Source organism: Catharus ustulatus, chromosome 10 (genome assembly GCF_009819885.2).
Source record: "Catharus ustulatus isolate bCatUst1 chromosome 10, bCatUst1.pri.v2, whole genome shotgun sequence".
NCBI lineage: Eukaryota > Metazoa > Chordata > Aves > Passeriformes > Turdidae > Catharus > Catharus ustulatus.
The window spans coordinates 19,581,011-19,597,787 of NC_046230.1; the positions used below are offsets into that span (position 1 = coordinate 19,581,011).

The following is a 16,777-nucleotide window of genomic DNA, read 5'->3' on the forward strand; positions in this document are numbered from 1 at the left end:
TGCCTGCAGAAGGAAAGCTCTGTCAGAAAAACAACTGGCTAAAACCTATGGCTTTAACCAGAACCTTCCACCAAGAAACAAAGGGAACAGACACAAAAACCACATTAACCCTTAGGTTAGGACAAAATTGACTGTGGGCTCTTGACACTGGTGTGCTTTGCTGGGAGATGTTAAGGCTAGTTTAGTTCTTTTTGCTCAAATGCACTGACAAAGCAGCAGCAGGAAAATCCTTTGGTTATGTGCTGCATAGGGAACCCAGACCAGCAAACAGCACTGACACAGGAACACAGTAGGAGAAAAGCATCAGTACCAAATCCACACAGAAAACTGCTCAAAAATCACTGGTAAAGAGATCTGAAAACATAATCACCCACTCCAAACAGCTGCCAGTCATGCAGTAACTCTTTTTAATAATTTTATAGAATTTTTCCCACCATGGCTGTCAGCGCTGTCCTTACTCAGGTTAAGCTTGTAGAACACCTGAGGGACACAAAGGGGCTGCTTCCCACTGCAGTGAGGGGGAGCAGAGGGTGGTAACTTGTCACTTATCCAATCCTGCCTCCCACAAACAGTCTGCAAAAGCTAGAAGGCACAAATCCCATACAGGAAATTCCTGGAAATTCTGAACAGAGCTCTTAAGCTTGTACAGGGAGCCACTCTCCCACCTCTTCCAGTTGCCAAAAGTGTGAACAGTGTGGCTTGAGTTGCCATGGTCACAAAGGACATCTGTGATAGAAGAGAAACAGATCATTTAGTTTAGGCTTCAGAAGCTGAACTATCTCTACATTTCTTACCACTCAACATGTCACATGTCCTCTACTTCTATGTCAAGAAGTGTCACTGAGCCCAGCAAATTTACCTCTTACCTCTCCTCCTGCTGCTGGTCCTGTGATTCTATAAGAAGTTGTCACCCCTCAGTTTTCTTTTTCAGCCTATTGCATCTACCAGAGTCTCAAAAGTCACATTTCTATGTGAAGTCCTTACATGTGAGGAAAACAGACCTCTCCTTTACTGAGCAGCAGAAGACATTTCTGAGTATGAGGAATTGCAGACCATGATAAAGCAGAAATTTGGGGTAAAATGACAGCACTCTTCCACACAAACATTGCCAACTCTTGTGATCAAAGACATCAACAGCTTAAAAGTTAAAACCAAACAAACCAATATAACTTAAAACCTGTTTTCTATTTTTTGCCATGTTGTATATCCACTCAGAGTTTGGGTATTATTTTTTAAATCCACACAAATTTCAGGAGTCACAAGAAATCAAGACTCTCAGAAACCTCACTGCACAGTTTTTTTTTAAGTAAAACACCAAATGTGACCACAAAGAGTGAGAGGCAGCATCAAAACACATTCTGTCTGTTCCTCTGCAGACAGGAATAAAGAAGCAAGAATCCACACAGTCACCAGATGTGAGAATATTTCTTTTTAATTTAAAACAGTTGCAACAATGTCATTCACAGCCTTTCTCATCTCAGACAAATACTCTCCAGAAAGTTAACAGTGCTTCAAGCAAACAACTCTGAATGGTGCAAAGTAAACCAGGACAGACACTTCCAGGATACAACAGTAAAACCACTGAAGAGTGAGTAGAAATCAGACACCAATCTCAGCCATTAAGGTAGGAAGGGCGACAGGGAGAACAATGAAATGTCCAGTTACATATTTTGCATAGACTTCCAATGCATGAAAAACAGCAAAGAGGGTAAAAATGGCTGCTGCCAGGATGGAGAACAAAAGGAATCTGTTGGAGAGGTTCCTAAAGAAATCAAATGAGCTCTGGATGCATCCACATTCTGAATGTGTGTTGGGACCTGGTGGAGGCTGCCTGAATCACAGACCTGGGCTGATGTGGGTTTCACTTACACCAAAGTCACTCAGAGGTAATGCACTGAACCCAGTAGAGTTACAAGTGACTGGAGTTCAGAAATATCTACACTCATTTTAAAACCACAGCTCTGAATAAATTAATTTTTATCCTAATTATATTTTAGCTAGGAAGATTAAATAGGAGTTTGTGTCTACATATTTTGGAGATTGGAGATTGTGACTCAGAATGAGGAGTCTACTGGATCCAGCATGCTGCTAGGAATGAGAGGAGAAGAGGAAATCACGGAAAAGTTACTGAGTTTTTTCTTCCTTCCTATCTCCTAACTTAAATGTATCATACAAAAAAAGTAAAAATAAGTCTGAGAAATAAGAGTATTATTTACTGCCAAGTCCTGGCTTGCCATGATTCTTGGGTTAGATTGTCTCAAACAGCTCACAGTGATTTTTCTTCCACCATTCTTTTTTGTCCAGAAACTCCCAGCTCACGGAGCTCCTCCAGAACCCAGACAGGGAGTGCCCAGGTTGTGCCTCTGGTTTAGCACATCCAGGCACAGCCTGGCAGATCAGCCATCTCTTCAGTACAGTTTGAGTGGGGCTTCTGCAATGCTGGAGTTTAAAAAAATCCCAAACCCACCAGAACTCCTCTCCCTCCATTAGGCTGAGGAGTCAGGAGTTGACATCCTGTTCCTCCAGGTTCATGATGCTCTTCACACAAAACCCATCACAAAGGGAGATGAGTGAACCAGCCACTTGAAAAAAGGAGGGAGGCCACTGTTTTGGGAGAGAATAAAGTAATTCCTCAAGCACCTGACTGAAGAACTTCTAACATATTTTTAACTGCTACATTTTAGAAAACCTGGATCCTTTCACCTAATCTGCTCCCTGCACCCCTGACTAACTGTGGTTTGGGCAGGTAAAACATCAAAGTGATGAACTGAAAGTAACTCCATGATCTGAGCCGCTCCGATTCACTTTCCACAGCCAGCCAAGGGCCCTCCCTTTTTATTTACACAACATTTCTAAATAAAAGGCAGCAGCCACCAGATCTTGGTAGTTTCTAAATAGCCCTTTAAGATCATGAGGCAAGAGAGAAGCTGTTGTGTTGAACTTCCTTGGAATATACATGGGAATTAAAAAAAAAAGAATGAAAAGTTAAAGAAAGTGGGGGGGAAAAGGCCTTTTGTCCTTTTTCTACTGCCAGAATGAAAAAACACAGAGATATACAGAAGTTTTGCTCTTTCACTTTAAATACAAGATGTATCACTGCATAATTTGCTGATCCCATTTTCAAACCTGTCACTTCCTGGTAAAGTCCTCAAATACCCAAAATCTGGAAGAAGGAAGGAAATTACTGGCAGCTTTTATGTCACCCAGAACTGGTGGCTCAATAAGCACAAGGCAGCTGAATCTCACAGGGGCCACTCATTAATGTGCCAGGACACTGCACTAATGTGTGTGTAAGAGCTCTAAGTGCAGGGAGCTTTCCCAGCAATTAGACACCTTTACACTCTACAGAATTATTGCACTGGAATTTCTCTCACAATTTTTTAAGATAAAAACCTGATTAAAATACCAACAGTGGTTTTTTGGTTCTCTGTGAGGCTTTATGACCAGAGGGAGAATTATTTTTCCCCAGACACTGCAAAAACTAAAATGCCCTTCTCGTAACCAGATGTTCAATTTGGGTTCTCTTCTCTAATGTGTAGCTGCCTGAATTTTGCTATTAAAACTTGCAGGCATTACCTGCAGAGAAAATTTAATAACACCTCTCTGCCTCTCTTGCACTCTGCAAAAAAAAAACGTTTTTTTTGACTGCTGTAATTTATTGTGAGGGCTTGGTAACATCGTACAAGGCAACTCCAGCAACAGCCTCTAAGCAGTGTCCAACCTTTGGGTTCCTTCATTTTTTTGGAATCATGAAAGGTTTTGCATTCACCATTGTAATTTTTCTAGAATGAGTGTTTTCAAATATAATTTTTAAATCCACATACATACTTCCACCTGTGAAAAACACTTAAATAACACACACCAAAAGAAAAAAAAAAAAAAAAAAAGACAGGAAAGGCCAGCCCCTGCCTACCCACCCCATCATCCCTGCCAGAGATATCAAACCCCTTTTAGAAGGTGTCTCTTGAAGAGAAAGATTATTGATGCATTGGCAAGTTTAAAGAAAGCAAAAATATCAATTCAAGGGTTTGGTTTTTTTTTGGTTAGTTTTTGTTCTTGTTGGTTGTTGTTGTTTTGGATTTTTTCAAGGAGGAAGAGAGGGGTAAATCAATACATCAGCAAACTTACTAAGCAATTTCTCCCACTTAGATATAGAAGTCAATATTTAAGCAATCTTTAGCAGAAAGCAGGATTGCACTGTGAGTACTTTGTCAGTGGGTTGATTTCAGATGGAATATGAGTGGTCTAGATACAAATTTCCCTGACATAAATGTAATGGGACATTAGACCCTTCTTCACCTCCTCTGTAAGAAAACAGAATTTAAATAACAGCCTTGCCTTTCCTCAGGGTGTGCATTTAATTTCATAGTCAGAAACTCTCCTGCTTTTAGCCATCTGTAATCCTGAAGCTGTTGGTGGAACTTAGAAAATTAACATTCAAGTGAAGATGAAGAAACCTATGTCTGCAAAAATAAAATTTCTCTTTGGCAAAAAATGTAGAGGGCGCAGACAGGAGATTGCTCCTGTCTCCATTAGTCTCTTAGGCTTATGCCTGGAAAAGTCGAATCAAATACTGTTCCACTGAATTCCAACAGATACAACTTCAGCTGACTTTTCACTGCACTGAAAATAACCTCTGAAATAAGACATTCTGCATTGAAGAACAGCCACAAAACCCCTCCCTTCAAATGATTTCTCTACATGATCTGGACTCTGGATGAAAACACAGGCTCCCAGTCACCAAAGACACAAATATTTGTTTGTGGTCTTCAAAGGATGCACGGACAGGACAGGCAGGAGCTGGGCTGAACTGCTTTTGCTCAACACTGAAGCTTCCATATTCTCCACACACTAGCTGCAAATTCCACCAGAAATCCACATGGCCTGTAAGGTGTATAAATTTAAAACAATGTTCTATACAGCACCTAATAGAAATCTTCCGTCTAACACTTAAGGCGGCATCAAATGATTGTTTGTAAGTACACTATAAACATCCCATGTTTTCCTTTGCTTTTTGGCAGTCCAAGGGTTAAGGGGTCTTTTGTTGGTTTTACGTTTTTACTGTATGCTTTTTTTGGGCAGGTTAAAAAGGCTTATGGCTTCTTAAGGCCAGGTGATAGATTTGAGGCCTAACTTGGTATCCTGTGGTAAAAATAAATGTAGCCCAGGTCTTTGGGAGGTCGTTCTGAGGCACAGACTCTAAGGTCGTTGTAGATCACCCATCTGAAAGGAAAACAAGATTGATGACATTCCATGAGTATAAAAATCACCACAGGTTTATCAGGGACTTCTCAGACCCAAATCTCAAAGAGTTTAAATCTAAAATTAGGCATTGCAACGAAAACAAAGGATCAGAGAAACAGCAGAGCCAGCTGGCAGAGTCAGGAATTGAAAAGGAGGAGGGATGCGCAGTGGCACGTGTAGTTACAGCTCAAATGAAGGGAAATCAGGGATTCCCAATGTCAAATAATGGGACTATCTCAAAACCACAGTCAAAACCAGCACCACAGTACCAGCAACACTGGTATCAGTCCATAGTTCATGGGTTTCTATTGATGGGCAACAAAAGGAAGCTGGGGAGAGCTCAGATAAACTAAGCCAGATACAGAACCAGTGCCCCAGACTGAACAGAGATTTGGAATGGCAAGCACAGGAGAGCCAATGGTGCATTTCACCATAGACTTCAGTGGGACCAGAACTGACTCTGTGATAATTTTCATTTTTTTGGTGGGAAACCTACAGATGGTAACAGCCCACGTTGTCTGCCATGAGCGTGCCCTGCTCTGTACAGATGCTTCAAATCAAACATTTTCTCACCCTGTGTGTCTCCCCCAGCAGACTCACCTTCCTTCCTTTCTGAGGTGACAAACGTAGTGGCCACTCATCGTGGATGTTCCCATGTGGCTGATGAACCCAAAGAGCTCATACCCTGTTTAAAGAAATATAAATGGTACCCTAAGTCCTTTACTGCTACCACTGCAATATGACTCCAGGGAAAATGTTGTTTCTAATACTGGAGAAGCAGCTAAGCACTCCCAACTCAGACTCTGCATCCCCAAACTCAGTTTCTGTTAACACTGTAGCATGTTCCAAACTTAACTAGTGGCTCAGAGTCACTGTCAAACATCAGACCAATCCAAATCAAAGCCACAGAGACCTGTGCACATACAGCAGGGCTGTGATCACAGCCCCTACTAGGAAAGAAAACAGCAGATTCATTCCCAGTTGACAGAGAGTACCATACAAAGTGCCCAACAGGGAGTTCATTCTGCACACAAATTAGCTATATCCGTGCATGTGATCACAGACCTTCTATAAATACAAAAACACAGAAGTTTGTATTCAGCAGCCCATAGAAGAGAGGGCAGGAAAGAAAGCTCTTCCTTTAACAAAAAAAAACAAAAACAAAAACAAATTTTATGCCTAAAGTCTCTGGAGAACTTAGCACTGGTTCTTGATCCCCACCCATTCATGCTATTCACCTGAATCCCCACTAAAAGAAAAGGGTATCTTCTTTCAGGATATTGCATAAGGACATGGGCCTGGATTTTGCTGGAGAAGGCTTTCTGAAGCCATTTTACAGAATCATGTTGTTATCAGGATTTCAGGCACTCAGTAAAGGGTCTCAGTCTATAAAGGTTAAGTACCACAAAAAATAATTATTCCAAGTTTGGGGTTTTTTTTTAACCTAGTGATAATCAATGTTTCCCATGTCTCCAAAAGACTTAAGGTTGATATTTATAAAGTTAATATAACAGTAGCAACCAGAGACAGAAAAATCAAATTGTCTGGTAATTTTTTTCCCTAAGATCTTTACATTCAAGATCAGAGGTAGAAGTTTAGAACATACTACAGGTATTAGAATTGGTCACCTTCAAAAAACTTCCTGTGACATCCTTAGCATCACCACTCCAGTGCTGTGACACCTCCAGGAGGTTCTTCTCAGCTTTGCCTGCTGTACATTAGCCCCATCTTGTGGTTTATTTAGCAGCAGTATGACAGAGGATCTCAACCAGAAGACAACAAAACATGCAGGACACCAACTATACCTGTGGTATTGTGAATAAGGACTTGGTTGAAGGGATTATCAAATCGGCCAGCAGACCACAGGAAGACACAAACTCAGGTGGTCTGTAACAGCAGTGTTGTCTTTAGGATGTTCAGCCTCTGAAGATTTAAGTATTCTAGCTTTTCTTTGAATTTTATCTTATAGCAACAGAACAAAAAGTAAACCTATGCCAGGAGAGACTTGCGTGCTCTGGTAGCAAGAAACTTTGGGCTTGGGTTAGTGAGCTCAAGGAGAGTTTTCTGAGCAAACACAGCCCACAGAGCTCAGCAGCCCACTGAGTTGGATTCAGCCCCAGAAACAAGACTGGAAGTAAATTGTCTGGATCATGTCCAAAAACACCCACAATAACCACTTTCAAAACAGGAAGGAGCTCTATGAACAGAGTGGGTGTGACACAACAAAATGACAGCCAGGTCCAAGTGAGGCAGAACTTACTTCCAGGGCCATCTTTGATCCTGGGTCCCTCAGAGCCTGTGTCTGCAAGGATATTGGCATTAGCATTGTTCTCCATATCCATCGTGTCCAAAGAAGGGTCACTTTCTTCCTCAGGGTCAGGGTGGCTGAAGATCCACTCCAGTGCACGCTCCAAGTTATTGTTCTGCCAGTCAAACATCAAAAGAGCAGCCTTTAACACACTCTCCAACATCACACTGCCACTCATCAGCCTTTGAACAGAGTAAGGAGTATGTTTACAGCACTTAAAAATTCTAAGATACCTCTACCTCCCTGGGAAATAGTATCCAGCAAGCACTCTGCAAAAGCTTGACATATGGAAAAGAAATAATCCCACAGCTAAGACCCACTGCCCCAGGTTCTTATCTTGCAGACACATAGTCTCCAGGCATCCAGGTTATTTTTCAACAGGTAAGTTTTCCTCACTGCCTTTCACACTTTACCATTCCAGTGAAACACACAAACCCCTTCCCCACTCCAGAGAAGTCAGGCATCCCACACTTGGCCAGGATAGTTCCAGGCTCATCACCCACTAATTGGATTTTTGTACACATTTCAAAGGCATCTGAGCACACACATGCACAAATCACAGAAGACAAAACAAAACCCCAGTGCCACCAATAAACCATGAACTCACTGTTGCCTTCAGCGCCTGAATCGCCAGATTCCTTTGGAATCCCATGGAAATGATTATTGCAACCATCTCTTCAGGGGGCTGGTTATCTAGCCCTACAGCTCCTAAAGCAGCTGCCCCACTGGAAGCAACTTCTCCAAATGCAGGTGTGACCAATGGCTCAGCGAAGTCTGGAACAAACAAACATTCATCAGTTCCTTCTTTTGCCTCACTTAACTGGAAAGCCAACAACAAACACAAACAAACAACACACAGGATCTCAAAAGCAGTCCTGAAATCAATTTAAGTTCATTTCACTGGCAACTAAATTCAGACTTAGATGTGTGGAAAGCCTTAAAAACAACAAAGTGAATGTGCACATTACAAAATATCTAGGTGCAATATGCTCATACTGAGTAGACTGGAATAACTTGGCACATAACTTGCAGAAGTGAAACAACTGCAGGAAAGCAGCAGAGATTGGTATGGAAGCAATGATGGCATCAGGATTATAGACAACCCAGTGCATAGATGTAAAATGAACTGATTCCATATCTGAAAATGCCTGCTAAGCCCAAGTGAAACTCATTCCCCATTTACACAAGCAACACAAAAGCTCATGGTGAAGCGTGAACTCAACCAAATCTGGAGTTTCCTGGCAAGGGAGTGCTCAGATGCACTCAGTGCTGAATCATGAGTCCAAACTTTGCATGGATGAAACACAGGAAGTGAAGAACATCTAGCAGCCCTATCCATCACTAGACAGCCCAAGTATGGCATGAATGCTCCAGCCTGAGCTAGAGAAGGCTGATATGGAAGAAAAGCATCCAGACCACAGGATTCTTGGTACTTACACTTGGTCACAAGTCAGCTTCCCCCTTAGCAGCACGGACCTAGCCAAAGGGTGGAAACAGAGCTGGCCCACACCAGTGGTGAGGACAGGACTTCTGGTGTAGCTTAGTTTGTTGTCTTCTTCTAGGCAGAGGATACCACATAATGGTCAAGATCTGCACATCCCAGGAGCAGCTTAGGAAAATTCACTCACACCTCCAGGTTTCCCAGGTGGGGAAGGGGGGCCGTTGTTTCTCTGTCACACATCATAAAATTTCTACTGACTGCCAAAATCCACAACCAGGAGCTGAGTTTAACTTACACCCTCAAGTCACTGACCTGGTTCTTCCATGTGTGCAATGATCCAGTTGAAAGCCACTTCAGCACCCAGGTTGCCAGTATAGTACACAGCTTTCCGACATGCTTCCAAAGGAAAGCCCATCTCTGCCAGCTGCATAACTGAAGACTCATCAATATCTAGGGCTACAAGAAAGGACCTTCTAAAACATAAAAGCCTAATTTCATCCATTGTATTATATTTCTTGTTGTTACTCATGGTGCCATACATTACATATTGCTTGGATTTGGTTTAGCACTTCAATAAACCCACACCCATCAGAAAACAGCCTTGTACAAAGCATTACAGCAGTTGTTATGCACTTACTGATAATCTTTTGTCTCAGTAGGGACACAGATCCCCACATCGATCATTAAATCTTGATGAATTCATACATGACTTTATTTATTTTAAAATACCTCAGCACTGGATTTCAAGGGGTGAGGAAGTCAAGTGCTGAGCTCAGCTAGAGATGGCAGCCAAAACCAAGCACCTCTCAAAAGCAGGATCTTGCAGGTCAAAGAAATAACAGATCTGACAGCCTCTGGATGACAGGGTCAGACAGCTTTATGTGAGATCAGAGTGCACAGGGAGCAAGCATCAAGTGGCTGTGACCCCCAGAACTGCAAGATCCTCCTGAAGAGGAGCTCATATTCTGGCTATACTAACTCTCCAAGAGAGTCCTGCACACATGGAAGTAAACACTGAACAAGCACAGAAATCAGCTTTTATTTGGAAGCATGCAGGGCAAGGCTTCATGCATCTCTATGAGGAGAGAGAAGCCATCAGCTGAGCAAAAGCATAACAATTTTTTAAGCAGTAGAAAAATGAGATACGTACACTCCACGAAATGGTTCGCCATGTGATCTGAAAATCAGCAGTGGGAAAAAAAACAGGGAAAAGAGCTTATATGAAGGAGATCCATATGTATAAAACAATTCCATGTTTTTAAACTCACAGAAATATTTGACCTCATGGAGACAGGGAAGTTTCATCCCTACTTCCCAGATGGTTTTGCCATGAATTAGAGCAGGGATATTTCTCTCAGTTCAGAGCAAAGTGTCACTGATACTATAAACCAGCAGGAAATAAAGCTGACTGGCCTAAGAAAGACTCTTATAAACAAAGTACCATCACCCATGCATTTACACTAAAACTAGGTCAGTCCATTCAGCAAGAGGATAAGAAGGCACAGGTCTCTCTGAGGAACTTACATAGCTAAGAGATGGAATTAAAACCTTTAGAGAATTGAAGATTGTCATATCCTTGCTCTGCACACAATTCCAGGTACTAGGTTTCTTTCACATACATACAGCATGGTATTATAAATATTATTATAAATATCCAAGCAAAGAGGGGCACTCATGTCATGACAGAAGTTTCATAACTGGCTTTGTGTTAAATAGTCACTCAGACTTCAGCCATGTGGGGGAAAGTGTAACCACCTCGGTTTAAGGTCACACCATAAAAACATGATTTTACTTGCTGTAAACTATTTTATTCTCCAGGGAAACCCAGGGAATAAAGAAGGGGGATATATTAATATTCTTGTTTCTGAACTTTAGCATAAAAGAAACAATATTTAAGAAAAAAATACACCATAGCATTTTAATCACTCCTCCTTCTTTCTGCTCCACAAACATTATAGTGAGCTGTTTGCCATCTTCTCCTTGAGACAGAGCATTTTTTAGTGAGCTGTGCAGCCCATGTACATCCAGGGAAGAGGACTGTGCATGCAGGCACAGCTGCTAGGGCCTAACAATTCTTGTATTTCTAAAATTAATAAAATTTAGAGTTTTAGTCTATGCCTGGAAAGCTGCTCTCTTGAACTGTAGTCCTTTGTGTATTGAGTATTGTTGTAATGTGCAGGACCTGGGAAGTGCACAGTGATTTACTCCAGGGGAGTCATGGACATGCACTGAAGGTTTTCTGGAGAGAGTCAAGGACAGCACCATCCACCACCAAACCCTCTAGGGAAAGGTCTCCCTACCCATGGCAAGGGGGTTGGAACTAGATAATCTTTAAGATCCCTTCCAATCCAAAACACTCTAATTCTATAATAAATCCCCAAAACAGAAAAGCTGGAAGAACTAGGTTTGTCCAACAGGGAGGAAGAAAGGCTGTGGGGTGTTGTAACAGTCTTCAATCACAGAAGAACAGAGATGGGTTTTTGTTCATAGTTCCAAACAGTGAAGATTAAAGAGAATCCCTGTGTGGTAGAAGGAAAGGGGAATACAGAGGAGAATAAATCAGTAAATACCTTTTGGGTCATCAGGAATGACAATGGGAGGAGCAATGTCTGGGAGTTCCTCTTCTCCTGGCTGGAGGCCCCTGGCCCGAAGGTGACTGATATCCAGGAAATCTGGCATGTCTATAGAAACATCTACAAGAGCAGAGAGATGGGCTGAGCTTCTGCAGCCAGCAAAACGACCTTATGGTGCAACCTACCCTTCAGAGAGGGGACTTTGGCACTCAAGGTACAGGAACAGCCAGGATTCTCTTTCTGAAAAGAGTTATTTGAGAAATTTGGAACTTCAAAGCACAATTTAACTAGCTCAGATTACATGAAACTGTGTTTTAACTCCACAGACCTGATGGATTGGTTAAATTTGTTTCAAAAGGGAAGAAGATTCTATTAGGATCTTCACAGTACAGACTTAAGACTTGAGTCAGGTTCTCACTACAAGTGTGCACATCTTATTAATTATCTCAGATAGAAAGGTAAGTAAAACAAGCACATACCAAGCTTTTTGGGTATCCAGTCAAGGCCAAAGGTGAATTTCTTTATCTGCACCACTAAGTACTCAGGAAAAGAAGCAAAACGGGAAGTCCTGGGAAGGACAAGAAACACAAATTATTGAAATCAGACAACAGAATCCCCAGCAGCACAGATCTCAGTTCCTCATGCACACAGAGATGAGCTACCACTTGTTGATACAAAGGATCCAACCCTACAAGCATTTAAAGTTCAAGCTCTCAACAACCAGACTGCATCACTTCTTGGAGTCTGACCATTGAGAACAATTAATTTCCGCTCAGTTCATCATTACAACTCTTGCAAGGCTTGAGCTGCACATCACCTTGATGAGCCCCAACACTAATGTGATGCCAGAGCTCACTGTGCTTTTGTGCTTTTGTGTTTCTCTCTGCACCATGCTCATGTAGCAAGATAAGCACAGAGCACAGTTTTTAACAGGCAGCTAGACACACACTTACTTAACTCCTGCAGATTTTGCTTGAAGGGCACTGCTCCAGAAATCCTCTACATTGCTTGGTTCAGAAAAGGCCTGCAGACATGCTCTAAATGGGATCTTGGCACGGACCAGCTCTGGCAGAGGTCTCCTTGCAGCTTCTGCTTCTCTCCTCTTCAATTCATAGGCAATTAATTCATCTGGGAAATACACACAACACTAGAAGCTAATGAACATTGTCATGGCTATGTGCTCCTCATCAGGCTTATTTCTGCAAGTTTTAGAAATGCAAAAATCTACTTAGCAATAAAAGTTTTACATGTTTTTAACCAGACATCAAATCTTTTTGTCTGCACTGAGCTACACTTAGAGCCACATCTATAAGGTTTCTGTTCAGGGTGACAACACAGAACTGAAAATACCAGGACAGAGGCAATGAAAACTTTGCCATGACAGCCAAAATCCTATGTGAACAGTAATGCCACTCACTTTATCAGAGTTCAATCTGAGTTGGAAAGCTATTGCTGTCTATCTGTGTCATCTGATTTTTCAGACAGGCCAGGACTATGCATGAGCTAGAAAAAGTCTTGACACTGGCAAGCTGAGCAGTGCCATATGGTAAATTCACAAACTAATCTGTCTCCTGAGTCATTACCTGGAAATAACATGTTCTTTTATAAGCAATGGAGTCATCACCAAAACTGATGAACAAAGAACACAAAGTTCTCCTAAACTTCTTGTCCAGTGCAAGGAGTTGTAGGCTAGATAAAAAGTAAGCAGAATTCTCTGCCTTAAGGTATTTCAGAGGATCTCATCAAACAATCAAAATAGAACCTTCTGGTTTTAAAATATTTTAAATGTTCAGATTATGTAGGAAATCAGAGGCACATCTCCTTTCATGTTCCTGTGATGTCCCCTTCACTTCTACCTCAAGCATACATTTATTCTGCAAGGCTCTTCACCACTGACTGCAGATGCAACCACAACCTCCTGCTCCCAGGTCTTCAAGCCTCCTTGGTCATTTTCTCCTTTAAAAACAAGGATGCTTTTCACAGGCAAGAGAAAAACAATCCTGCTTATTAAATCAACATCCAACATGTCACTCTCCTTCCCTCCTCCTCTAAAGCCCAGAACATCCAAATTGTGTATTTTAGATTTATAGATGACAAACTACCTTATACCCACCCCTATTCTCTATTGCCATATTACATCTTATAATCTGCTGCCGAAGAATAGAAAGCAGATTTGAGTTTTGGTTATTTTGGTTTGGGGTTTTTTTGTGTGTGTTTTTAAAAGATATTCATTAGATGTTCAGTTCCTTTTTTATAACGAAGAAGTTTTCACAGAAGTTTCACTTCCAGGACAAAGGAAATTCAGTGCTGGTGGGGATCTCTGAGAACAAAGTGGCAAATCCCTGGGTCAAGCAGAGCAGTTTGCTCCTTTACCTTTGTTTGTTGCTGCCTCCATGGCCACAGGCAGCTGCATGATGTAGTCCACCCTCTCCGTGTAGCGCACCTTCCTGGACTGGCAGCACTGTGTGCGCTCCTCCACCAGGAACCGGAAAACATCGCTGGGGTTTTCCGAACCCACAGGGTTCCTCTGAAAGGAATATTACACCAAATCACTTCTGTGGCCATCATTAAAATGACCAGAAAACCCAAAGGCTGCTGGTTGTTTTAAGGCAAGCACAAAGACACTGATCTGGCAGCTCAGCTCACACTGGAGTGCGTGCAGAGCTCTGGCACCTACAGAGAAAACCGCTGAAGTCCACAATTGCTACACCCACAGCAGCATCTTTCTACACACAGGAACTTGCAGGGTATGCACCCCAAGAACCTGAGTCAAGAACAGAAGGTAGGAAGCTGGCAAGTTACAGTAAAGACAGAAAGCTCAGATAAATAACATGGAGCATCCTCTCAGCAAACAGAATTGCTCCTACCACTCTGAATCTGCACTGAAACAGAACAAGCAACTTGTAGCTCATTATCCAGATGGGAATGTCATGCAAATAATATACCTCCTCTTTGTTGCTCATGTTAATGTCTGTTATCAGGCAAGAAACAGAAAAGTCTCTTCTAACCACCCTATAATCAGTACATGCATTTAAGGATGTGGAACATTATGCATACAAATGTGAGTAACTTCATCTAGAGACTGAACACATGAATAAATAGCCTTGATTCTTGGGGAAAATGGGAAAACGAGGGAGGAAGGGTAAACAAGAAATGCTTTACATCAAAACTGCATGTATTTGTAAATTCCTTTTTAGAAAGACAGCATTAAAATTCACAGTATGATTCCTTTACACAGAGCACTGAGCTGGAGCTTGGTGGAACGAAAGCTTTATACAGAAATATTCAACAGCCACTCTGCCTTCAGCAGGGGAATCCTTCCTCCCATGATTCAGTAACACATAGCTGGGATTTGTAAAACAGCTGGACAGGGTAATTAATTTTCTCCCAACAATTATATGAATTTGGAACAATAACAATAATAATCACAATACCCAATTCATTAATATTCCATGACACACTTCAATATGGTAAACAGGAAAAACAATTTAAAAGATCATATATGTTTATGAGTCTTATTTTCTGTACAATGATGCTTGACCTCTTTATATTTGTTAGCAGCATCACTGGCCCTGTTCATGGTCATGCAAGAGTCTGAAGTAAAGAAGAGGAAGAATTAAGGAAGCAAAGGTTTCTAAAACAAAATACATTTTATTTAGTCCCACGTCAGGCTAAAAATAATATAACTAAAGAATGAGCCCCCTCATGTAACAGGTTTGCCTTTATTGTCTAATATAACCAGAAAAAGAAGCAGCAATTCAGATTTTCTCACCTCTACTAGATTTATAAGATGTAGGAAAAATTCCTGTGCATCTTGTTGTCTATTAGATGAAAATTCTGGGTGGCCTTTACTTATAAAAGCCTTGAACATTCGAGGAGATATTCCATTGTGTTGAGGCTAAATAAAAGAGAGAAAAACCTTTTAAGAAGTGATTTTTATTCAATCATGGACCAAATATCTCAAAATTACTCCACTAAATCTATCTATGGCCCATTTCTGGCACTGGAGGAATGATAGTTTCCATTTCACCTATTCTTCCATTTTTATAAAAATGAGAAGGGTCCTGAAACAAGATTTTGGTGGGCAGGGGGTGGTGGTTAGAATATGTTTTATTGCTTAGTTCCCACAGCACTCACTCTACCTGTCCTTTGGCAATTGGCATTTTAAAGAGATTACTGGAGGTTTTTAAAGGTTAGTAGTTTTCAGAAAGTCTGAGAGCCTACACTGTTACATAACATATGATATTGCTTTCAGAACCCTGTGCCAGAGCACTGAAGCACTCTGGTGCATCAGCTGGCAGCTTTCCTCAGGACAAAACCTTTCCAGAGAGCTGTGCAGAACCAAGCAGAGAACAACTAATGTGTGCAGCATGCATTCCCAGGGGGGTTGTCAAGAGCAGACATGAATTTGCAATTTCCAGGTGTTGGTCATGTTGAAAAACCGTAACTTACTGCCTTTGGCCATTCAGTTACATCAGGAGGAGACTGCCCTAAACTAGAAAATCTCTGCCTTCCAAGACAGCCCTGGTTTTGACTTTCTAATCCTTTATACCACTTTAAGAACCTCTCCAACCATTCCAGATCCTCAAGACAACACTAGCTATTATGCCTTTTAAATAACATTTTTGAAGGGATCAGAATCTATTTCTCAGATTTGCCTTTGCCATCCATGAAACCAAATAATTTTCTGGACAATGCAAGCAAAAGTATAATCTTTAGGAGCTCTGAAGAGGCTGTTAAAACCTCAGCCAATCTCATTCCTTACAACACTTGCACTGTCATATGAAAATAAAAATAGAATAAGCAGCATGAAATGGAGGCCATATAAAATACACACTAGAGGAGTAAATGCTTTTGTTTTACCAGGATGCAGTATTCTTTGACCCACTGAAATCAGAAGCAGATTCTTTTAGAAGCTTTTTCAATTTTTGGCAGTACACCACCAACCACATCAGGCTAAGATGATCCTTAAAGGCTCCCATCAAGAGACAGAGTCTCAGCATTGCTTGGACAGAGGTGCTCTAGGGATTTGTGCATCCTGGGTTATGTGCCCATCAGTGTCCTCAACTGCCTTTCATCAAAACTAGGGCTGGGGAGAGAAGGGCATAAAGCAGCTCACATTACAACATCCCAAACTTCTTCCTATGACAGAAGCAAGAACAAGGCACATTTGCCCTGCTGTACAATGCAGTGAGCTGGAATCAAGCCTTG

The 16,777-nt window shown here is 41.5% G+C and overlaps 1 protein-coding gene across 4 annotated transcripts in view; it reads right to left on the reverse strand.

Moving 5' to 3' along the window:
• Positions 1-1,409: 1,409 nt before the first annotated feature.
• The window catches only part of USP13 (ubiquitin specific peptidase 13), a 48,936-nt gene continuing 33,568 nt past the window's right edge, over positions 1,410-16,777 (reverse strand). The window contains exons 11-21 of one of the 4 annotated variants that reach the window (XM_033068272.2): positions 15,339-15,464; positions 13,940-14,093; positions 12,520-12,694; positions 12,046-12,134; positions 11,564-11,686; positions 10,144-10,170; positions 9,306-9,449; positions 8,160-8,326; positions 7,505-7,667; positions 5,845-5,929; positions 1,410-5,223 (exon numbers count right to left, since the gene is read on the reverse strand). In XM_033068272.2, coding sequence (XP_032924163.1) covers positions 5,130-5,223; positions 5,845-5,929; positions 7,505-7,667; positions 8,160-8,326; positions 9,306-9,449; positions 10,144-10,170; positions 11,564-11,686; positions 12,046-12,134; positions 12,520-12,694; positions 13,940-14,093; positions 15,339-15,464 — 1,347 coding nt within the window. In that variant the 3' untranslated portion in view covers positions 1,410-5,129. Of the gene's footprint in view, positions 5,224-5,844; positions 5,930-7,504; positions 7,668-8,159; positions 9,223-9,305; positions 9,450-10,143; positions 10,171-11,563; positions 11,687-12,045; positions 12,135-12,519; positions 12,695-13,939; positions 14,094-15,338; positions 15,465-16,777 lie in introns of those variants that run through there. The other 3 variants (XM_033068273.2, XR_004418817.1, XM_033068274.2) reach the window with 3 other exon arrangements.